Source organism: Danio rerio, chromosome 4, assembly GCF_049306965.1.
Source record: "Danio rerio strain Tuebingen ecotype United States chromosome 4, GRCz12tu, whole genome shotgun sequence".
In the NCBI taxonomy this organism is placed as follows: Eukaryota; Metazoa; Chordata; class Actinopteri; order Cypriniformes; family Danionidae; genus Danio; species Danio rerio.
This window is the reverse complement of record NC_133179.1, coordinates 57105526-57130547: the sequence shown is the minus strand read 5'-3', so window position 1 is coordinate 57130547 and position 25022 is coordinate 57105526. Positions and strand designations below refer to the sequence as shown.

The window sequence follows — 25022 nt, the reverse complement described above, 5'->3', positions numbered from 1 at the left end:
AGATAATTGCAGCAAATCTGCGAATGCTACAAAGGTCAGGTATAATACACTTACTTTAAATAGACGCACAACAACCGTAACATAAGCAGAATTAAACAGCAAAGCTCTGCACTCTCCACCTCAGACTGAGCGCCATGGGCGGGATATTTACCTGCACGCTGATCAGTGAAAGCTGATTGGCTGCCTGTATGTGGCTCAGAGAAAGCTGACTGTCTTTAAGCGCTTAGCGAAAGCTGATTGGCTTCCTGTTTCTCAATCAGTCAATTGACAACAGAGGGCACCGTTTGTGGACAAAAGATTATTATAATTTTATTTTTGTTATGCATTAGTAATTTACAAATACAGCAAAAACAGACATTTAAATTAAAGGTTTGTTTGTGTGTGTGTCTCTGTGTGTGTGTGTGTGTGTGTGTGTGTGTGTGTGTGTGTGTGTGTGAGAGAGAGAGAGAGATAGTGTAAAGTAAAAAACATGGGAGAAATCAAAAAGTCATGACTGCAACAGTAAATGGAAAAAAGCTAAACAAAAAATTATTTTATTTTGGCGCTGCTTCAGTGCTGTAATTCATCTGCAGTAAGGTTTTGTTTTAAAACGTTTACAGATAAAAACAGATTAAAAGTTAAAGTTTACTATTTCATTCTCAGTATTTACAGGCTATGTACAAATGCTCATGAATACTCCCCAATACAACCGGTGCACTTAAATCAAGCCAGTCTGTACCTAATGCACTAACACCGAGTCACATGACAAGAAATAAAAAGGAATAACCAAAAATTCAGTGCCCATAAGCAGAATTTTGTACATAAAGCACTAAATCACTGGGCAAAAACCCAAAAGTAATAAATGTCAGCAAAGTAATATGTAAAGCAAAAAAAAAAAAATAAATAAATGTAAAGCAAAACAAAACAAAAAGCAAAGCAAAACAGCAGCGGCATGTAGAGTCTTTCACGAAGAATCGTCATCAAGGTCGTAATAATTTGCTTCTTGTGCGAGGTCGGCTGACACCAATACAGGGTTATATGGTTACTCGCACAAGCATCACAGCTTAATTGTGCTGGTTAGCACTCACGCACCCACACACTGCTGCTGCTTGCTCCAGCAGAGGATTTTGGGTAAATCTCTTGTCAGTCTTCAGCTCAGTTTCACAAATGATCCAGGAAAAACCCAAAACCCAGGGCAGAGCAGCTCAGTGAATGTGGTCTGGACTGAGTTGATGAGGCTCATTGTGTCTCTATAGATGTTGTAGAAGATCAGAGTTCCTGCACTGTGATCCACAAACACTCCTATTCTCCTGCTGAGCGCCTTCACTGGGAGATCAGTGTGTGTGCGATTGTGACTGAATATGAAACCGGAGGAAGAGCAGCGCAAACTCCAGGACTGAGCGTTACATCCAAACACACACTCATAACCATATCCCTTCCTCTTGATGCTCTTATATGACACTGATATAAACACACCATAATCGCCACTCCAGTCAATCTCCCAGTAACAGCGTCCACACACACTCTCTCTGCACAACACCTGAGAGCAGACATTAAATCTGTGTGGATGATCAGGATACGGCTGATTCTCTCTCACACTCTTCACCTCTCTGTTCTCCTCAGACAGAATGAGTTCAGTGTTTGCTGTGTTTGGATCCAGAGTGAGGAAACAGACATCTGAACACAAGAACACACACATTTATAACCACAGCTGTGTGTGTGCGTGTGTGTGTGTGTGATTGTAAGAGAGAGAGAGCGTGTGTGTGTGAGAGAAAAAGAGTGTGTGTGTGTGTGAGAGAGAGCGTGTGCGCGCGCGTGTGAGTTTTTTGTGTGAGTGTATGTGTCAAGTGTGCCGCAAGCCTACGTTTGAGTGAAGGTTTCGGCCGTTAGATCGCCCCCTGGGGGCTGGCTGCAGTACAAGTCATAAAGCCCGCCTCCTCCGTGTTAATGAAGGAGACTTGAGCCCAAATAAAAAAAAATATTACACTTGCAATAAAATGTCCCGAAAGATGGTTCTGGTCGATTAAGGCACTGGTTATTGTGCTGAAATAGGTGCAGATCTTCATTTTTGTAAACAGTTTGTTTTTAGCAGTAATTTAATGCTGGGCGTGTCATCGTGATTGACAGCTGTGATTGACAGTTTCTCAAAGCGCGGCGTCTGAGCTTCGGCAGGAGACTGAAGTAGACTGAAATGTTATTATTCGATTTCTGTGTTATTTTACCATGACAAAATGAGTTCAGCAGTAAACTATAGTTTCTGACATACATGATCCTGGTGGAACACTGTTTATTCGCTAAGTTCAGGGCTTTTTTCGGGCTTTATTAGTTTGCTGATACACGCCTAGCCACCCAGATAACAAAACACAGTTCCGGCTAGATTCTCGCCTGCCGGAGACTTATCTCTTAGAGCTCAGACTGACTAATGTTACCTCTGCTGGACCTACTCCGGATGCCTGGACTCACTACCCAATTCCAGCCCGAGTCAATCGAGCCAGATGCGGCGGCCGAGCGAGCAAGCGCTGCCGCATGCGAGCCGGAATCAGCCCGCGACGCCGCGAGTAGGTTATGCGCTGTGGTCCGGAGCTGGCGCGATTGAATATATAAAACCCTCATATTTGTTAACGTTATTACATCCATTTGTGTTGATATGACAGCAAACGCATGCTGAGAAGTTCGGGGGGCGTAGTTGATTTTACATAAAGCGTTTGATTGGAAGCTCGACTCTGCTCATTTTCGCGGCTCCTCCTCTGGCTCCATCAGACAATCCTTCTGCGCATGTCTGGCTCCAATTTCAGCAGTCTTTTGCGACAGTTTGTGCCCGTCAAGCAGGCGTTTTGCCCTCAAGGCGTTCAATGGGAAAAAGGGCTGTCACGTCGTCCATATTTTTTACAGTCATTGGTATGTGTATGTATGTTTGTGTGTATGTGAGAGAGTATGTATGTGTGTGCATGTGGGTGTGTGGGTGTGTGTGTGTGTGAGAGAGAGAGAGAGTGTGTGTCTGTTATTGTGTGTGCGTGTGTATCTGTGTGTGTGTGTGTGTAGTCCTACATTTGCGTGGTCCTGCTGTAATCCTCGTGGGTCCTCCATGATCCAGACTGTAAACACACACAGATATAGAGAATGAGCTGTTTAGTTTCCCCCTCAGCTAATAAGCTAAAGCTAGCACTGAGCTGCTCAGCTACACGCTCCAAACTCTTGAGCTAAAACACACAACACTTGTTGGTTGAGCCGGGATGCACAATGAATGTAACACAGTGCGTTCTTTTCCTCTGCTGTTGGTGAAGCGAGCGCAGATACTGCTCATGTTGATGGAGACACCCTGCTGCAACATTCATTTATTACAGTGATCACACTTAGCTTTGCCATCGTTCTTCAGCACATGCAGCCTTTGAGCACATGTTGCAGTCCATCTCTAAACTATGTTCAGATTATTAAAGCTGCTCGCCAGCGCCCAAGTTCCTGACAGATTAGCAAGTGAAAAATACACATGTGTGCACAGAGAAGAGGAATCCAGATGTTGATTTCAGAACAAGAGTCTGAACATTAATCCAAGTGTCTGATTCCAGAATCTGAATCCATCTTCAATCCCCAACCCTATTCCTGACCTGATATTTTAGGATTCTTCAGCAAAAATGAAGGAAGAAGTTTCTCTGCTCAGCTCAAATGCTGAAACTGTACAGTGTGTCCCGCTTAATGTCACTGTAACTGAGCCAATACACTCCAACATTTACAGAGGAGATTCATTTCACACTCAATGATTTGCTCTTCATAGACATGACTGGAATACTCTACAAGCTGTCTCTTCTGTCTGTCCTCACCCCATAACCCTCACAGAAATCTGAAGCTGATCACAAAAGAGCTTTCTAGTGTCTTTTTAAAGCCATTCAGTGTAAAAGCACAAGGCCAGTGCTGCTCCACATACTTGAGTTTGTCCAGTGTGTAGTTTGGATCCTCCAGTTGTTCAGAGAGCAGCTTGACTCCTGAATCTCCTGGATGATTGTAGCTCAGATCCAGCTCTCTCAGGTGTGAGGGGTTTGAAGTCAGAGCTGAAGACAGAAAACCACAGCCTTCCTCTGTCACCATACAGCCAGACAATCTACAAACACAGCAATAGTCCACATCACACAGTTGGACAATCACACATCTCTGTGTTGTGAAGAAGCTGACTGCTGTTTCTGCTCATGTCAACAGCAGTGATGAACACACACATCCTGATTTGCTCTCCTTATTGATCGAGCCCTCGCATCAGCAAACACACACACTCACACACACTCAATAAGGACTCGACATCATCTGTAGAAGTGTACAGAGCAAAGACATTGTTCATAATACACCACATCAAGCTGTAAAGTCTGCTGTGAGGAGGAAGAAGACACACTTGAGCTCAGAAGATCATCTTAAAGTCATGTATAAAACACAACAGGAAATGAGCTGATTTCATCATTTATATTGTGATTCTGTTGTGGACTAAAACAAAATGAGCTCAGACAAACACAAAGCCGCTCTCTTCATGTGTTCTTCACCTGATCCACAGTCACATTCACACTGATGCTGCATTAGGGGACTTTTATTCTGTCAGGAGAGAAACACCTGATCAATATTCATGACTGCTGACTCTCCTTCACATTCAGCCTTTAGCAGATATTGTTTTAGATGAGCGAGTAATCAGGATTATTTCAGACACTTTATCATGAGACTTTTATTTGTTTTCAAGAAACTGAAACTGCACAAATATGAAAGCAGCTCAAACCTTCAGCAGGACACAAAACAGCTTGACTTTAGCGTTTAACTCTGCTGCTTTCACACCTCCAGATCCACTGTTCTGCTCTGAAACAGGATTAACACTGGTATAATGTTTATTTGTGTTCTTGCTGCGCTTCACTTTCACACAGAAATGTTGAATGTCGACACCCACAGACAGACACAACCTGGTGAGACTGCAACTATTAGTGAAATCTATATTAAAGCTCTTCAAATATGATTTAGATTTACAGTAATTGTTTTTCATGTTTAAATCTGATTTATTCTTGTGTTTAAAGCGTTTGTCATTCCTCTACTTCAGTGTCTCAGACTCATTCAGAAATGATTATTAAATGCTGGATTAATGCACAAGAGAGTTTGGCGAACACGTTTTACACCATTTCAAATATATATTATATGTGCGGCTGTATAAGTCACATACAGCGCTCAGCATAATGGAGGACAGCCCATTCTGAAAATCAAGACTTTCCTCCATTTCTTAGTCAATATAGGCAGTGTATTCTGCTGCATTTAAACAGAACACATTTATTAAACAGTTAAATCCAGGCAAAATATTGCAAAAATAAAAATAAAATTTCCGCTGAACACTTTCATTGTTTTGCTTCTCTTGATTTTTCCTCTGTTTAATTTTGTACTTAATATTTTTCTATGACACATAAATCTGGGTGCACTAGTTGTTGGACTGTTATCATGAGTTATTTTGTTAGATTAAAATATGAATGTAAAAGAGAGATTAGTGAGGGCTGTACTTATATATGCTGAGCACTGTATATTGTTCACCCAGAGGGTTTACATGGTCACACAGCAGTAATACAACAAGCATTGAGTTTGGGCTAGCTTCTGCAGATGGACATTGCTGTACACTGCCCTTGATGGGTGAGTGGGGGAGTGTCTGTTGTCTCTCAGGTGTGAATTATTCATGAGCATTGTCACTCACATATAAAGCTGAGATCACCCAAATCAAACTTAACAAAATGTAGATCATTGTAATGTTTTCTCTAAATGAGAGAACAGAATAATTTTCACATAATTGTGCAGTAAATATTCTAGATTACAAGACTTTTAACTTACTTACTCTAAACTCTTGTTCAGGCACATTCAGTACAGTTTTTGTACCCTATTTCAGCTACATTTGTTTCTCTAAGACCCACTAACCACACATATTATTTATTTCTAAAACACAAGCATGTACATCAATATTTCGCACATATTATTGTAGCTCAGTTTGTGCTGAATACTAATAAAACACATGTTGGCCAGTTCTGTGTAATAAGCAGCTGAAATAAGCACATATGTCAGGGCATGTCAAAACATCTCAGGGGTCCCAAAATCACCTCAGACCCCTGAGGGTTAACTACAGGTATAGTATGAGCAGTGTGAAACATAATCACTGATAAACCATAATTCCTGTTATCTGGGGTTTAGTATCACCCAGGGTTAACATGTTCAAGCATGAAGAGCTCTAATATGAAACTGTCTGACCGTAGTTATTGTAGAGTGGAGAATCATTTACCTCAGTGTCTCCAGTTTACAGTTCACAGTCTTCAGTCCATCAGAGAGCTTCTTCACTCCTGAATCCTGCAGGTCATTGTCACTCAGGTCCAGCTCTCTCAGCACACAGTTTGAGGATTGTAGAGCTGAAGACAAACTCTCACAGCACTGAACAGTGAGATTACACATGACCAATCTGAGAAAGAAGAACACACATTACTAAAAACCACACTGTTAATGTGATCTGTCTGATGTAACAAAACAAAAAAAATCAATCAATCAATCAATTAGTCAGTTAGTCAATCAATCAAGGGTTTAAACTCAGACCTCAGTGTGTCCAGTTTACAGTGTTGACTCTTCAGTCCATCAGAGAGCTTCTTCATTCCTGAATCCTGCAGGTCATTGTTACTCAGGTCCAGCTCTCTCAGCACACAGTTTGATGATTGTAGAGCTGAAGACAAACTCTCACAGCACTGAACAGTGAGATTACACATGGCCAATCTGAGAAAGAACACACATTACTAAAAACCACACTTAATGTGATCTGCCTGATGTAACAAAACAAAAAATCATTCATTTAATCAATCAATCAATCAATCAATTAGTCAGTCAATCAATCAATCAATCAGGTGTTTAAACTCAGACCTTAGTGTGTCCAGTTTACAGTGTTGACTCTTCAGTCCATCAGAGACTTGTGTGCAATTTCCATTAATAGACAATGTAGTTTACTGGCTTATTTGCTGTTTCTTAAGAGGTATTTCTCCTAAACATTTAATCACTCTCAAGTGGTCCCAAACCTTTATGATCTTTTTTTTTTATTCTGCTTAGCAGAATTTTTTTTTTTTCGATAGCTGAAAACCATTAACCATTGACCTACATAGACCTACATTGGTAAAGATTTCTTTCTAGAGTCATCTTCTTTTAATGTTTAACAAGAGAAACAAAAGCCTTAGAAAGGTTTTATAACCCCTCAAGGGCGAGTAAAAATTCGTAAATTAACTTTTGGGTAAACTATCCCTTAAACAACCACTGCCAAAACATGAATCTGAATGTTATTAAAAAACACTAAAATAATAAGTAATAAACAATTATCAATGCATTTTCAAGTGTCAACATTATCAATATTGTTCATGTTCATGAACATGATATACTATATTATTTGATTTCAGGAAATGTTCATAGATGAAAGAAAGAAACACTTTGACTTACAGAGCTCTTTTGGAGGATTTGATGACTGCTGATAGTCTGATGAGACACTCGTCTGATCTCTGGAATTTCTGAAGCTCAAACTCCTCCAGCTCCTCCTCTGAGGTCAACAACACAAAGACCAGAGCAGACCACTGGGCAGGTGAAAGGTCAGCAGATGACAGACTTCCTCTACTGAGGTGAGACTGAATCTCTTTCAGCAGAGTTTGGTCGTTCAGTTCATTCAGACAGTAGAACAGATTGATGGATCTCTCTGGAGACAGATTCCCTTCAAGTTTCTGCTTGATGTAGGCAATTATTTCCTCTTTGCTCTGGTCTCTGTCATCCTGCTGTGTCAACAGGCCTCGCAAGAGTTGTCGATTAGACTGGAGTGACAGACCGAGAAGGAAGCGAAGGTAAAGGTCCAGATGTCCATTCTCACTTTCCAGAGCCTTGTCCACTGCAGTCTTCAGGAAATCAATCATGGACTTATCTCTGCTTTTTTCTGCTTGTGTCTTGTCTCGGTCTAGAATCAGATGTTGATAAAGGGCTGCAATGAACTCCTGAATGCTCAAGTGAAGAAAGCAGTACATGGTACCAAGAATGATTCCCGTCTCCTCCTTAAAGATCTGGGTACACATGCCCGAGTACACCGATGCCTTATAGACGTCAATGCCACAGTCTTTCAGATCGCTCTCATAGAAGATCACATTGTTTCTTTCCAGCTGCTGGAAGGCCAGTTTCCCCAGTGAAAGGATGAGGTTTGGATCCCAGGAGACATCTGCTGTGTTTTCTCCATCATACTTTCTTCTGCTCTGCTGGATCTGAAAGCGGAGAAAGTGTGTGTACATCTGTGTCAGAGTCTTGGGAGATTCCTGCAGTGTTTCAGCATGAGCCCTGTGTTTCAGTTTCAGTATGTTCTGGAGAACAGTGGCTGAAATCCAGCAGAAGACTGGGATGTGGCACATAATAAAGAGACTCTTTGACTGTTTAATGTGATCAATGATTTCTCTGGCCTGATTCTGATCTGTGAGTCTCTTTCTGAAGTACTCCTCCTTTTGGGCATCATTGAATCCTCGTATCTCTGTCAGCCGGTCGATACAGTCAGCAGGAATCTTACTGGCAGCTGCTGGTCTGCTGGTGATCCAGATGAGAGCAGAAGGAAGCAGATTTCCCTTGATGAGGTTCGTCAGGAGAACATCCAGAGAGACTGCTGAAGATGCATCACGACACATCTCATTACCAGCAAAGTTCAGAGGAAGACGACATTCATCCAATCCATCAAGGATGATCAGCACTTTGAATCGTGTGCTTCTTATAAGGTTCAGTCCTTTAGTCTCTGGGAAAAACTGAGTTATGAGGTCTTTTAAACTTTGTCTTTCTTTCTCCTTTAAGTTCATCTCTCTGAATGGAAGAGGAAATATGAAGCTGATGTCTTGATTTTCTTTCCCTTCAGCCCAATCCAGAACAAACTTTTGCACAGAGACTGATTTCCCGATGCCAGCAACTCCTTTTGTCAGGACAGTTCTGATCTGCTCGTCTTGTTCAGCTGCTTCAAACAAATGTTTGCATTCAACCTGTATCTCTAGTGACTGATAACGTCTGGAAGCAGCTTCAATCTGTCTGATCTCATGTTCAGTGTTGACCTGTTCACTCGCACCCTGAGTGATATAGAGATCTGTGTAGATGTTATTCAGAAGTGTGGAGTCTCCTTGCTGAGCAATTCCTTCAAACACACTTTGATATTTCTTCTTCAGGCTACATTTAAGCTGATTAATGAAGAACAGCTCATCTAAACACAGGAGCAAAGAAACAGAGAGATTTAGTCTCGACTTATTTGTAAGTGACAGTCTGACAGATCGCCATGAGTAGAGCCAGACAGAACTTTCAGACATTTTTTTTTACTATTTCTGTGGAGAATTTTGTAAAATATCTGCAGATTACTGTGGAATGATTTTGGGAATATCATAACTTTGGGATTGTCAAAATAAAAACTAAATATATAAAATAATACATAAAAATAACACCCTTTTAACTTGCAAAATAATAATATTTAACAATATGTAATCTTTACAATGCAAATCAAATTAGATTCACTTAATTGCCAAACAAAGCACACGTCTCTCATTTAACAGATCTACTAAAGGACAGAAAATATGACTTTACAAACTGCACTGTACATAAATCAAACGAACATTTTCATATTTGTCAACAATATTACTGAAATTAAATAAAAACTGAATAAATAAAAATGCACAAAGGCAAATAAATAGACTCAATGATGGGCTAAAAATCTGTGAAAATCTGCAGGTTTCGTGTGGGTTTATTCATGAGTCTCTTACCCTGGAGAGTATCAGCAGCTTGATCCTGCTTCATCTCTCTCAGGAAGAAGAGTGTGAGATCAAGAGCTGCTTCTGTGATAATGCTTCTGTTTTCATTAAAGTCTTTTACAAACTCTTGTCTGTTTTCTTCTTGTAAGATATTCTTAAATTTCTCCAGTTCATTCTTCAGAAATCTGATCATTTTGCTCTCAAGATTCTATGAGTGAAGAAAAGAGAACATGCACAAACTACTGAACAATTGAAAATACATTATACAACATTATACTACAGGACTGTGCTTTATAGGGTGTGCAGTTGTTTTCAGATGGAGTAGATTCAGACAGGCATTGAGCACTTTTATGAATGCTGAATGATTTTCATTATTTCACAGCTACAGAATGACTACATGTGTGAAGTCTGTCTAATCTTTGTATTGATGACTAGTCTACTCAGCGTTTAGTGAAGCCATCCTCATTTGTACATCTATTAAACCAAAATGACTTGGTGGGATATGCAGAATAATTGACAAATCTGTTCATTTATAAGAAAATAATGCACACAGAGGTGTAACGGAGACTCCACGAGTATCACAGTTGTGCATAATTTTATAAGAATTCAATTAACTGAAGTCAATTATTCCTTAATAAATGAAACGCTCTACATTTTTTTTAAGTGGTATATTTTAAATAGCTATTTTTATTTTATTTGTTTATAATAAATGAGGTTTTCCCACCTGGAAGATGGACTGGAGATTGTCTGTGAAGCTCTTGTGTCTCCTGTGAGTGTCGTGTCCTGAATCTGCTGACTCATATTCAACACTGTTAACAAATAAAACTACTGTAAAAAACATTTAGAGGCAAACACATACAGATATATCTTACAAACACTGAAAATAATACATGTAGTGCTCATAATGAGACAGTGGACAGATTTATCAGTTAAGTTTTCTGTTACATTAAGCTGAGAAATCACAGACAATTGTCTCTGTCATTAGAAAGCCCTGCCAACCACAAAGTAATTATTAGAAAGTAGCTTTGAAAGTTTGATTTACAGTTCATTATTACATACACTTTTAGCTACAAAACAACACATCTACATTTACCTTCAAAAGCTTCACCTTTATTTAGATATATTTACACAACAGTTCAGTTATAAACTTCTTCAAAACATCTTTCAAGCTCCACAAATGAAATAATTGACAGAAATCTGATATTAATATTGACTGAAAGATCCTCTGAATAAGATGCCAGGTGTCTGTAAATGTCTTAATGAATCACTAAAGTAATTTGATTAATTTAAACTACTGATTTATTCAGGAATGACTCTCTACTGAATTGATGCTTTACACAAAACACTCCATGTGTGAGCAATAATGTACAACACACAATACCTTTGAGCAGATGATGGTGTTTCCCCACTGAACTCTGGTGGATTCCCTTTTGAGTTGTCACTCTTCAGAGACACAGAGCTGGATACACATGATCCTGATCTCACACTGAACACACAAACACACCAGAGGAATAAACTGCAGGAGGAACTTCGGTCTCCTTTACAAGAGTTTATCAGACAAATATGAGTTTGTTCAGTTTAAATAAGGGCAAACTAATTATTGGCTTACATATAAAAAACAAAACATTAATATAATCTCTAGGTAGAAAAGACAATAAATAAAAAAAATTCCCTTTACCAAGCTACACACTAAGTTTAACATGTATATCTGTATTAATCTGTGTGTATTGTTCAAATGTAGCACCCTTTTGTTATGTTTGTGGCTGTTTTTACCCCAATGACTTCCTATAATGAAGCAATGTCAGCATCTGATCATGCAGTCTTGATTGATGCTGGTTGGAAAGAGTTTTTTACTGTTGATCATCAGATGTCAGCATTAACCCTTTAGATCAGCCTGAGCTGATCAATTTCTGCATTGTATATGTAGTTCAGTAGAGTGAAAGAGCAGATTATAGTGTGTGTGCAGAAATACACTTACTGTGTTTACTGTGTTCTGACAGCTGAGGGGCTTATTTTAATATTCTCAGACATATCAAGACAAGAGTGCAAAGGTCTCTCTCACTCCATATAAACTAGGCATTTTCGCACTTCAACTGATGACCAACGGTCAAATGACAAGTTGTACCTCTACACAACAGGCTTTAAACCAGTAGTTCTCCAACATTTTTCACCAAGAAGCAGCTAAGAAGAAAATTGTTCCCCCATTTGACCATTTGACCAGGCAATAGCAACACAAATAAGTGCATTGTTGTCAAAAAACAGAGTCAATACCTGTGTTTCTCTGAGAAAGAGTCCTTTACTCGCTCCTCTGCCATACTGCAGCTAAAACACCAATGCAGACATTAGCAGAGCTTTCAGGAAACAATCAGCCGCTGACCATCACCTGGAGATGACAATATACTGAGATGAAGAACAGCACACTTTATAGCAATCAATGCTCACTTCACTAACAACAACGCTCTCAAACACACCGCATGATGAGGGACACCACAAACTGACTTTCAGTCATTTCACTGCATATATATATATATATATATATATATATATATATATATATATATATATATATATATATATATATATATACAGTTGAAGTAAAAATTATTAGCCCCCCTTTGAATTTTTTCCTCTATTTTAAATATTTCCCAAATGATGTTGAACAGAGCAAAGAAATTTTCACAGTATGTCTGATAATATTTTTTCTTCTAGAGAAAGCCTTATTTGTTTTATTTCGGCTAGAATAAAAGCAGTTATTAATTTTCTAAACACCATTTAAAGGACAAAATTATTAGCCCTTTTAAGCTAATTTTTTTTCTGACTACCTGCAGAACAAACCATTGTTATACAATAACTTGCCTAATTACTCTAACCTGCCTAGTTAACCTAATTAGCCTAGTTAAGCCTTTAAATGTCACTTTAAGCTGTATAGAAGTGTCTTGAAAAATATCTAGTAAAATATTGTGTACTGTCATCATGACAAAGATAAAATAAATCAGTTATTAGAGATAAGTTGTTAAAGCTATTATGTTTAGAAATGTGCTGAAAAAATCTTCTCTCCATTAAACAGAAATTGGGGGAAAAAAACAGGGGGTTTAATAATTCAGGGGGGCTAATAATTCTGACTTCAACTGTATATATATATATATATATATATATATATATATATATATATATATATATATATATATATATATATATATATATATATATACACACACAAACACACACTGATTATCGTTAGTTGGTTTTACCCTGATTTGACACCTCAGATATTTCAGATTTGATCATTTGATACGTGTTTATCATGATAACTTCCACTTTAGACAACTATTTACTATTTTAATTAGTTATTTGCTTAGTTAGTAGACTGTTAGTGGTGAAACGTCACCAGTTAAACGCAGTTTAAGGATCATCCGCACTCTTCTGTTTACGGAAGCTCTGCTTTCACTTTCGATTTCCTGACTCTGTTTAAAGTTTATTTTGTGCTGCATGATGTGAAATTATCGAGTCAGTCTGATATAGAAGAGCACAAACACTTTTAAGGGATAAAATTAATCTATTATATTGTTCAAATGACCGTGTTTTGACCGTGTTTAATCGGTGTTTGAGGCTTTGAGCTTCAGGAGCAGACAGTGCTATAAATCACGCTTATAAACACGCTCATACACATATAAACCCTTCATCATCTCCACAAATCAGCGTAATGTAGAAGTATTAAACTCACATACAGAAGTACAGACGCTCTTGTGCTGCAGGAACACAATCTGAACTCGTTTGACGCTTTCGGTTTGTCAACTTCTTCAGTATTTTGGCAGTTGTCAAACTTAAATGCACTTTACCGCTACCTGCTGGACTGGAGTGCGGAACAGGAGTCTGACATGGAGAGAAACACGGGGAAAACAAAAAACACTGTAAAACCAAGGGAAAACATTGCTGCTTAAATAAATAAAGGGGAATTATTGTAGCCTCCATATTTTGACTTTATACTCTATACTTCTACTATTTCCAGAGTAAATGTAAGATTATATCTAATAAATACTTCTTTTAAAATTTGTCTTTTGTATTGTTAATCTTGACATTCTCCCAGATAGCACACATGCGTCGCAGAGACGTCTGCTGGACATCCGCGGTTTCATCTGGGAGACGTCTTATTTAGGTCGTTTGCTCATCGGGAAAACGTCGTATAGACGTCCTTGTCAGACATTCAAACAATGTCTATGCGATGCATCGCAGATGTTCATTATTAGAATGTTATATCTGTGAGATATTGGCATCCTCGTGCCCAATTTGCTGTTCCTCAGAGGAGGTGAAAACATCTGCTGTGCACACAGTAACTATCTACACTTATGTTTGCTTTTTTTCCTCATGTTGTGTTTAAAACTAAATGTTGTCAAGCTTAACATGTCCACCCTGTCAGAGTGAAATAGTAATTATTATTTAAAAAAAATCAGATTCAAAGATTAAAATATAGCTTATAAACTGTGTACAAAGAGCTTAAATAAGGTAACACTAGTGATGTGATGTTGTGAGCCGAGGCTTCAAAGCATGTTTTTAAAAAACGATACATCTCCCAGAAGCAGTGTACCGGAGCTTGATTCGTTCTGCCATCATCACGTGATCAGTGACGTCCGAAGCTTCATTTTCGCCTATATGATGATGATTTTCTTATTTAAAGTCTGTAAGACTTATTTAGGTTATTCACTAAAATATACACTAAAATATATCATTTAAATCGTTCATGGAGATGAATGCAGTAAATAGTCTGTATAAAAAAGTTAAAAAAATAAACCTGTGCAAACAAGCTAACCTTTATAACCAGATTATTTAACAAAAGATGATACTGCAGTAAAATATTTGTAGTTTTTAATAAGCAGTAATAAGTGTACAGGATAGAGAGGGTGTGAAAAGTGAATTGTTTGTTTTGAAACTTTTGAAATGGAATTTGTCCAATTATAAACCCGAAATACACGTGTTTGTCATGTGGTGAACTCGGCCAATCGTGTAATATCGGCGTCGTCATCAGAGCTCCTGCAGTCGCTCTTCAGAAGCTGCAGGGTCTGAGTTTGCTGTCTGATCTCGGAGTGCTGTCGCGGTACTTTGATGTCACATGTGACAGTCACGTGGCGTCGGCGCAGCATCAATCCGGACAACATTTCTAACCAGAATGCACCGCTTTAAGACAGATTTCGATCGATCTGCGCAGCGCCGCATGAAGTCGAACGCACCTTTTGTTAGACGCTGTGACGGGCGGGAAGTGTTAGGAGGGAACTCGCCATAGATATATACACTAGATATCGCATAGGGACCCTGAGCATGCGTCAATAGCGCCGCCACATTGCTACAGTGCTCCCAGGACAAATGTCATTCAACTGCACTTGTCAAGACAGTGTTATTACGTGAATGGCTCCCTCCGTCAGTATGAGAAGTGAAAGCAGGAGAGGAGCTGTGTTTCAGGACATGATTAGATCAAATTTAACAGGGAGGGTGAATAGTAAATTTCTGTACACACAAACACAAGTTTTTTGTCAGGAATGCCCACTGATCCATCAATGTAGAAAAGTGATGTAAAATTATAATTTTCGTTATTAGAAAAAAAAATTACATACTAACATCCAGGAAAACTCCCGATCATAGATATATGTGTTTATGTGTATATCTCTGGCTTTGGATGGCCACAGTCCTCCACTGTACATTGGTCCCTCATTCATTTCAAAGGAGCGCTACCCTGTAGCAAGATGGCGGCACTACTGACGCATTCTGTCCAATAGACAACAATAGGCCAGGCGACATCTAGTGTATGGGAACTCGCGCCGGCCAGAACCAAGGTAAGCTGTTCCCGCCCCTGCCTGCCACTTAGCTACCTAGCTACAGCCTGCATCTTATATATATTATAGGTAGATACAGACTGGTACAGACTGATGTGACTGGAGTGGGGTGGGGGTGTTTTATTTATACATATATACGCCTTTTTTTTAGGTGAGGGAATGGAAGTTTTGAGTGAGTTCCCCCACTTTTTTCCCTAGGACTTGGCCTTTTTGGGAGCACATATTTGTGTGAGAAGTTATTCTCCACCTTGAACTTCAATAAGTCAAAGTACAGGTCTAGACTTATAATGATCATCTTCAAACCATATTGAGGGTCTCAACTGCTTCCGCTCTAAAGCCAAATGTGGTTCAGATTTGTGAGAAGAAGCGCTGTCAAGTCTCTGGCAGCAATTAGTAGGCAAAAGATGCCATGTTCAGAAGAACTGTTCATAATCTTCACTCAATGTTCTATTAATGTTCAGGACACTTCATGTTCAGAGGAAAAAATTAAAACGGTTAAAAATGAAATTTGAGGACTTTTTTTTTGTGAAATCCCTTATGCGGCCCAGCCTCACCCAGACTTTGCCTCCTGCGGCCCCCAGGTAAATTGAGTTTGAGACCCCTGACGTAAAGTCATTTAGTGACAAATGATACAAGGTAGAAAATCTTTTATATATATATATATATATATATATATATATATATATATATATATATATATATATATATATATATATATATATGTGTGTGTATATATGTATATATAGGTAGATAGATATGATAAAACATATGTAAAACATATACACAAATGTATCGAAAACTCGGAAATGGGTTTAAAAATCATATCACCGTTATTGAAAAAAAATCTATCGTGATATATTGATATTATATTATTGTCCAGCCCTATGTTAGATATAGAGAACAAGATGAATTAAATATCACTTTTAGCAAATATAGTGAGATTAGATCCAGCATAACTCGTAACATCAAAATGGAAAAAAAAACATTGATAAATTAACACACTTCTCATTTACTAGTGTTGTAAAAAAAATAAAAATAAATGAGTGAAAAAGAAGAGAGAACCCAGTCCAGGAGACTCGGAACAAGCAGAATTCCTTTATTGAGACGTGTTGGTTAATCTGCAGTCATACAGCGTCTTTAAGATGTCCATGTGTCTGCAAGAGCCTACTCGAGGTCTGCAGTCTGCAAGTTCTTTCACAAGTCTCTCACAAGTCTCACACAAGTCTGATTAAGACAAAGATGTCCTGTCTATATTGTCCTGTTAGGAGGAGGGGACATGGCTAAACAAAGCATGCAAATTAAGAGCTGTGGTCGGCATGGTAAACTGCTTTTTCCGGCCTGATCTTATCATGTTCTGGAGACAAAACCTCCTGACCATTTGATTGAAAAGAGTAAACAATAGACACCCCATGCTGTGAAACTGACAATTTGCATTACTTTGGCTTAGCTTGTAATCAGAAAGATAAAGGTTAAATGTCCCTCCTAGCTGGGATGTTAATGAAATTATATAATTAAAAACCAGAGAATATAACTTTTCAGTTATACGTAGATTATTGTTCATTTGGAATTAGTTGATAGAAATTTATATTTCCACAGATCCCCCTTTGAGAGTTATTTAAAAACTCTCACAAAAAAATATAAATTTATAAGCCTTCCTAAATCCATTCAATGGCTTCTGTTTGATAACAGAAGCCCCATCTTCCAGTCATGTAACTTGGAAAAAGTTACAGGCACATTTAACTTATTCTGTGTCATTTCAATATCTACATAGATGTAAGTGTAGATTTCTAAACTGTTCACACGTTTATGACAATCAGTTGTAATGTCATAAATCCTACATGATGACACAAAAAAATCATGTAGTTAAACTGTAGATCTTCTGAAAGTCCATGGCTTGTGAATAGTGTTCAGTCTTTTGTGAGGTGTGTTTCTTGTGGTTCTTCTCCAGCACAGAGTTGATCTGATGACTTCCTGTCATTCATGGATCTCCGTAGTGATGCTCTAGTTCAGAGGGTTTCTTGAGAAGATGCAGTGTTTGTGTTTACCTGCACACAAGAAAACACGGAAACAGCAGACCAGCAGTATTCATGCATAGACTTGTATGATCACACAGTTCATGTGTCTAGTTATTCAGGTGATCGTATAGTGGTTGTGTTAAGTTGGTGATCGTATAGTGTTGTGTATTTTCTGTCTCCTAATCTTAAAGTTATGACACCTATAAAACAGTGAGGTGAGGATAAATGGGGAAAAAGGGAGTCTTCACCACAGGGTTCGGCCCCTGAAGCCTGTTGCTTTCAGTTCTGCCCTGGGCTCCTCACTGGTTTGTGTGTCTTGTTCTATCCCTGAGTGTTGTGGGCAAACTTTAAAATGTGAGACACAAACTATCATTCAATAAATATCAGTCCTATTGTAACAGGTATGAAAATTATTATTCGCTTTAAGTATAGAATTACACAAAATATGTGTTTTATCTAATGTGTTAGTAAGTATACCTGAGGTGTTTGTTAGTGTGTGTCTTCTCCTTTAAATTTCTAAGGGAGCTCACGCTGTTTAATTTCCTGTTTTGCGCCCCGCCTCTTCCCTTTCTGCACTGACTATGCATGGGAGAGGTGGGTGTCTGCTAAGCTCCAATTAATCTTTAATCATCTTTACTTTATAAATAACTTTTAAAGCTAGTTTTCATGTTTAAATAATATTTATACCTTTATTTTTCACATATATTTCATTATTTTTGTGTTATCACTTAATTTGAAGTTTTGATTGACTTTTTAGCCTAACTGAAGCATGTGAATGCTAAATGCATTGCACTTTACTTTTAACAGAAAAGCTGTAAGGGCGAAGACACACTGTAAAAGCTGTGCTTTTTGATTTATTCTCAGGTATGTTTTGTCACTTTGTTAATATTGTTTGAAGTTTTCTTCTATCTTTCTCTCCATCTCTCCCCCTTTCTGGACTGATTGTGCATGGGAGAGAAAAGCTGTAAAGGGCGAAGACACACTGTAAAAGCTGTGCTTTTTGATTTATTCCCAGTGAGTAAAGAGCCGTCACAACTGCAGATCTCCGACTGGTTATTCCTTAATAAAACAAAGAAAACACAACGCAGAACCGGTTACACGTGGTGCCCGTGACCATTCCGGATCATCTGATCAGCTCTTCGCAGATCGCCGTGGTTGAGTGACGACTCCGCATCGCCGATCCACTCCGGGTTTTTCCTTCACCGCCATTGCTCGCAGCAGCTCCGCGCTCGCGATAAGGAGATCGCGCGCGCACGCGCGCGTGTGTGTGTGTGTGTGTGTGTTGAACAGCGTTTGACATCGCGGGGCAGACTGTTTTGTCAGAGACACGCTAAACTGTGGCTTATCGTCGTTCATCGTTGCCTTTTAATCGCGATTGACTGTGTGAGGACTGCGTGGGACGCTTGAGTGACCTCAGTGCATCATATCCTTTATCCGTGCAGAAACAAATGATTGAATGTTACTGTTTTAAATCAGCAATGTGTCTGACTGACTTTGAATGAGGAAATATTATACTCTTGTGACAGAGCTTTTTCTCTTTGAACACTTTTTCCATCTTAACGTTTGATTGAGTGAGTTTGATATCAAATTTGACCATCCTTTATGGTAAATTTTGCGGTAAATCTATTTTGTAGTGTCTCAATTTGTGATAATTCTTAATGTTTTATGTGTTTGCATTTTACAATTGAAACATGTTTGGGGATATTGACAAAGATGATTTTAGTCCAGTGAAGCCATCAAATGTGACCTTTCCAATGGGCAGGGGTGGTGGGCTTGTCAATTTTCATGATGAGAAGGTATCTGAAATAAACCCTCGTTGTTATGGGAGAGGGAGGGGGTTAGCTAATATGAGTTTGGGCGGTATGCATACTATTGATTCAGCAATTAGTGCTTCAGCAGGCCCAACAGCTAGCTCCACCCCTATCACACGCCTAGATTCCGAACGTGCTATTTCCCCTGAGTCTTTAGGTAGTATAATTTCAGATCTGGCTCAGAAAATAGGTGAAAGTATTTCAGCTAGCCTTAATCTTGTGCACCAGCCCAGCCCAGTGCAGCCTAATCATCTTCAGTCAGAACAACCCAGTCAGTGCATTGATGCTTCCACCCTAAAAGTTATAGTTCAGAAAGACACTGCACCTCCACCATTCTTCAGGGGCGATAAAAGTGATTCGTTTACCATCCATGAGTGGGAAGATATGATGAGCAGCTATTTAAACAGAATGGAGTGCAAAACACAGTCAGAAGTTCATGATCTCATTATGAGCAGACTAGCTGGCAGAGCGAGAGATGTTGTTAAGGTGTCCCTGCGAAGCCGCCCTGATCTGAGTGCCAGTAAACTTCAAAGTGCAGTGTTTGACATATTAAAACACAACTTTAGTGAATTGGCTTACTCAAATATGCCCATGGCTGACTTTTATAATACTGTCCCAAGAGCGAACGAAAGTCCCATGGATTACTGGATACGCCTTAACAAGGCCATAGATGTTGCTGATGAGTGCTTGCATAGACGTAATTAGGGTTGTAACGGTATGAATTTTTCACGGTATGATAATCGTCTAAAACAATACCACGGTTTGACGGTTTCGCGGTATACGGTATGTTACAAATGTTACAAAATAATAGAACAGTGAAGCAAATTTGATTTTTTCCAAATAATATATTTTTAGTTACTATAAACAACACCACTTACAATGAACAAATAAAAATAAGAAAATAATAAATAATGTGTCAAAGTCCAAATAAAGTCCAAATAAACATGGTGCAAATCCTCAGTAAAAAATAGATATAAATATTTACTATACTATAAATAGTTACATAACGAAACTAGATTCAATATGGAACATCCTTAGGTTTTATGTGCCAGCATGGATATGGTTGTCTATCGATATGGATTTGGATATGGTTGTCTGCAATGCAGACAAACAGCTGCACCTTCATTTGCGTCTTTTGAAAACAGCAAGAGTTTCTGTGCTGCTGTGCATGCAAAAGTACTTAGTATGAGAATTATTTCATGAAAAACTTTTTTTTTTTGCGTTTTATTTAGCCGCGCATAAGTGTATGCCTATCTCTCATTCCGTGTTGTTCAAAAAGCTTGGTCCACAAACAAAAGCGAAACCTATGCTTATTGGTTGTGATATAGCGAGTTTAAACCAATCTGGGCATGGAGGAGGGACAATGCATCAATGTACCATGTCTGATTTGTCCGGAGACACAGTGACAAGCGTTTCTTTGTCAAATCAGCGTTGTCAAATGTTGATGACGTAACCGCACTGATTCCGGAGCCTCTGAAAGTCCGCGAATGTTATGTGATACAGCACTGAGAAAGCTGAGATTCTCTTCTTTATGCCAATCTTTGAATTGTATGAATCAGATCAGCGGATCAAAAGTTATTAAACATTTAAGAGCAATACTTATTTTTAGCCGCGGGCGGCTGTCTCGGTCTTTAAGGGTTAAAACCGTTGATATGCAATTGTTCATGGTATGATAATCGTGCACGTTCAAATCGTGGTAAACCGTCATACCGGTATATTGTTACAACCCTAGACGTAATAAGAGCATTGAGGATCCTGCTGCTGAAGCTGTCATGATGTTCATTTCACATTGTCCAGACCCAAGTCTTGCTCTGTTTTTTCAGTTCAAACCGGCTGAGAAATGGACTGCCGCTGTAGTTCAGGAGCGTCTGGATAATCATCAGAGAGATCTGAAACGAGTTTCATCCAGAGCGAATCACAAATTGCCTCTGTCTGCTTGTAGCCAGTGCACTGTTTCAACTAGCCATGATTGTGTGTCCAGTCCACCTCGCCAGCCTGTACTTACACCTGCTCAGTCTCTTCCCCCTGTCTCTCTTAATCCCAATGCTGTTCCATTCTCTCCCGACACCAGCTTTCAACACATGGTTGGCATGATGGATAAAGTCCTATCACTGTGTACTGCCTCTTTAACGTCACCCAGTCAGGTTCACGCAGGCAAAGCTGCAGACTTCAAGAACGACTTAAATCCCCCATGTAGAGTCTGTAAGTCAAAGGAACACACCACATACTTGCATTGTAGACGTCACAGACTGTGTCGTCTCTGTTTCAGCCCTGGCCATTTTAAGAGTGACTGCCCTAAATCTGCCTACCCTGTGACTCCCTCAGATACTGCCCAGTTAAACTAACCAGCCCATGTGACGAGAGGGGCAACATGGGCAAATTTAATGTAAACTCCCTCACAGATCCAGCAGATGCGCAAAATGTTTTCATGAATTGCTGCAAGTTATTACCAGAAGACAAAACCGTTTTATATGTGGGGTCACAGAGAGTGAATGGAGCGAGTGAGTTGTTTTATGCTCCTGTTACAGTTGGTGGCCAGCACATATTAAAGGGGTTATTGGACTCTGGTAGTATGTCTTGCACGCTCAGTGAAGAGGGTGAGGCCAAGCTGCAAGCTAGTGGTCTCCTTCCACATCAAGAGATTCCCAAGAATGTTGTTCTGGTTGGATGTGGTGGACTAACAACGCAGCCAAAGTGCATGTATGATTTGGAAGTTGTCATCTATGGATTTAAGTTTGTCGTCCCAACTCTTGTGGTGCCTGTACAAAAAGACGAGTTCATAATTGGAAGCAATGTTATTAAATGTATACTGCAGAAGATGAAATCGAGTGAAGACTACTGGAAACTTGCCTCCTGTGATAATAGAGATCCTGAATGTGAGCAATTCCTTGAACTTCTTACCTGTATCTCCCGCTGGTCTGGCCCCAAACAGCCTGACAAGCTGGGAACTGTGAAGCTCTGTCAAGCAGTTACTCTTCTTCCCAGACGCGAGTATCTGGTCTGGGGTAAAATGCCAGCTAATGTCCCTGTTTCTCCAGGAAGCACTGTAATTGTTGAGCCAACCACTGCACGCTCAGCCCCTAAGAACATTCTGGTTGGGCGAGTAATAACACCCATGTGGGGTGATCGATGGGTGCCAATGAAAATACTTAACCCTAATCCAACAGCAGTGACACTTCGTCGCAACTGTAAACTTGCCGACGTTTCCTCCTGTCTGGCGGTAGAAGATCTCACTGTCACACAGGGATTGAGTAAAACTTCTTGTAACGTTCCCAATTCATTTCCCGCTGAAAATGTCCCATCCCCTGATGTGGTGCAGATGTTGAAAGATTATGGTCTGGGGGACATTAACATTGATGCATGTGATGTTTCTATGTCATGGAAGAGAAAACTCGCAGTTCTCCTGGTGTCATATCATGATGTTTTCTCCAAAGATAAGTTGGATTGTGGAGAGGCGAAGGATTTTGTGCACAGGATTCATCTCTTTGATGAGCGCCCATTCCGTCTCCCCTATCGCCGCGTCCCTCCTGCGCACTATCAAAAACTGAGAGAAGTGTTGTCGGAGATGGAGGAAAAAGGGATAATCAGCAAGTCTGTCAGTGATTATGCATCACCTTTAGTGATGGTCTGGAAAAAAGACTGTAATCTGAGGGTTTGCACGGATTTTCGCTGGCTCAATGCTAAAACTGTCAAAGATGCCCACCCTTTACCACATCAATCAGATTGTCTCGCTGCCCTAGGGGGTAATGCCTTCTTCAGCACCATGGATTTGACTTCAGGGTTTTACAACATCCCACTCCATGACTCTGACCGGCGATACACTGCCTTCACTACACCCATGGGGCTGTACGAGTATAATCGTCTCCCACAGGGCCTTTGCAATAGCCCTGCGTCTTTTATGCGCATGATGCTCAGTGTTTTTGGTGACCTCAACTTTACCAGTCTGCTCTGTTACCTGGACGATTTGTTAGTCTTTGCTCCATCTGAATCAGAGGCACTAAATCGCCTGGAGATCGTGTTTTCTCGATTGAGATCCAGCAACCTGAAGCTAGCTCCTAAAAAGTGTCACTTTCTGAGAAAGTCTGTAAAGTTTCTGGGACATGTGATTGATAGTACTGGTATTTCTGTTGATGAAGAGAAAGTGAAAGTAATCTCTGCTTTTCAAAAAGAGAATTTAATGAAGGATGACAGAGTCACACCATTACAAAAGAAAATCAGATCATTTCTTGGTATGGTCCTGTATTATCAAGCCTTCATCCCAAATTGTTCACGGATTGCCAGGCCCTTATTCAATTTGACCACAGGCCTAAAACGTTCTGCGAAAAATGCTGGTGGCGGTAGGAGAGCAGGCACTTTTCGGGAGTTGACACCTCAGGACTGGACCCCAGACTGTGATTCGGCCTTTAGTGAATTAAAGACGGCCCTTGTTGACAGTGTGGTGCTGGCTCATCCAGATTTCGAACGTCCCTTCTTACTCTGTACTGACGCTTCGTTGGAAGGCTTAGGAGCTGTGCTCTCTCAAGTTCCTGTTGGTGAGGACAAGGCGAGACCGATAGCGTTCGCTAGCAAGGCTCTGAGTCGCAGCCAGACAAAATATCCTGCACACAGATTGGAATTCTTGGCTCTGAAGTGGGCGGTGTGTGACAAGTTCAGTCACTGGCTTAAAGGCCATGAGTTTACAGTGTGGACGGATAACAATCCACTGACATACATCATGACCAAGCCAAAACTGGATGCATGTGAGCAGCGCTGGGTCTCGAAACTCGCTCCATATTCATTTGAGATCAAGTATGTTCCTGGGAAGCTTAACGTTGTGGCAGATGCACTCAGTAGAGATCCGTTCACCAGGCCAGTGAGTCAGCGGCTTTTGTCAGAGCCCTATTCAGATCTTTTGAGACATGTGCACAGTGTTGACGATGGAAATGTTCAAGAAGTGTTCAGACTTATCTGTCAACCGCAATCAGTGGAATCAGGTCCTGTTTTTGGGCTGGATACATCAAAGTCCGCTGATGACGTGTCTTCCATTCTGTCCTCCTGCGATGAATGGGAAACATTTACTGAATGTAGAGCAGCATCAATTGCAGAACATCTTGACTCTTTGATCAACAGTGATGAAGTGTTTCATTCCCTTTCTCTTGCTGACTTGCAAGACCATCAGCACAAAGACCCTGTCATTGCTAGAGTGTGTTATTACATCGACAGAAAGCGCAGACCATCAAGACGTGAACGGGCTAATGAACACCTGTATGTGTTACGGATCCTTAAGCAGTGGGACAAACTTTCAGTGCTTAATGGAATCTTGTACAGAGCAATTAAAGACCCGCTCACGAAACATAAAAGGTTTCAGTTCATCTTACCTGAATCTTTGAAAAGTCAAGCTCTTTCTGGCCTTCACGACCTGGCTGGTCATCAAGGGCAACCACGCACTTTGGCATTGGCACGCCAGAGGTTTTTCTGGCTTGATATGGAGCGTGATGTGCGGGATTATGTGAAGAAGTGTCCCAGGTGCGTCTTCAGCAAAACTCCTGAGCCTGCTGCGAGAGCCACTTTGGAGAGTATTAAAACCACAGCCCCATTGGAGCTCGTTTGCATTGACTTCTGGTCTGCTGAGGACCGACACAATAA

The 25022-nt window shown here is 39.9% G+C and overlaps 2 protein-coding genes across 4 annotated transcripts in view; both read right to left on the bottom strand.

Annotated features, from left to right (window-relative positions):
- Positions 1–25022, bottom strand: part of LOC137491103 (uncharacterized) — a 1183352-nt gene that overhangs the window by 219251 nt on the left and 939079 nt on the right. The window lies entirely within an intron of this gene.
- On the bottom strand, positions 489–13548 carry LOC137491076 (NACHT, LRR and PYD domains-containing protein 3-like). Of its 2 annotated transcripts, none has more exons than XM_073948241.1 (11): positions 13471–13548; positions 12018–12129; positions 11128–11232; positions 10471–10555; positions 9759–9954; positions 7441–9208; positions 6559–6732; positions 6254–6427; positions 3902–4075; positions 3028–3074; positions 489–1656 (listed from the first exon to the last, which is right to left on the bottom strand). In XM_073948241.1, exons 2-11 carry the CDS (start codon positions 12059–12061, stop codon positions 1130–1132), a joined length of 3294 nt encoding a protein of 1097 aa, XP_073804342.1. In that variant the 5' UTR covers positions 12062–12129; positions 13471–13548; the 3' UTR covers positions 489–1129. The 2 variants fall into 2 exon arrangements, with proteins under 2 accessions (XP_073804342.1, XP_073804341.1); XM_073948240.1 differs by having other exon boundaries at positions 13475–13548.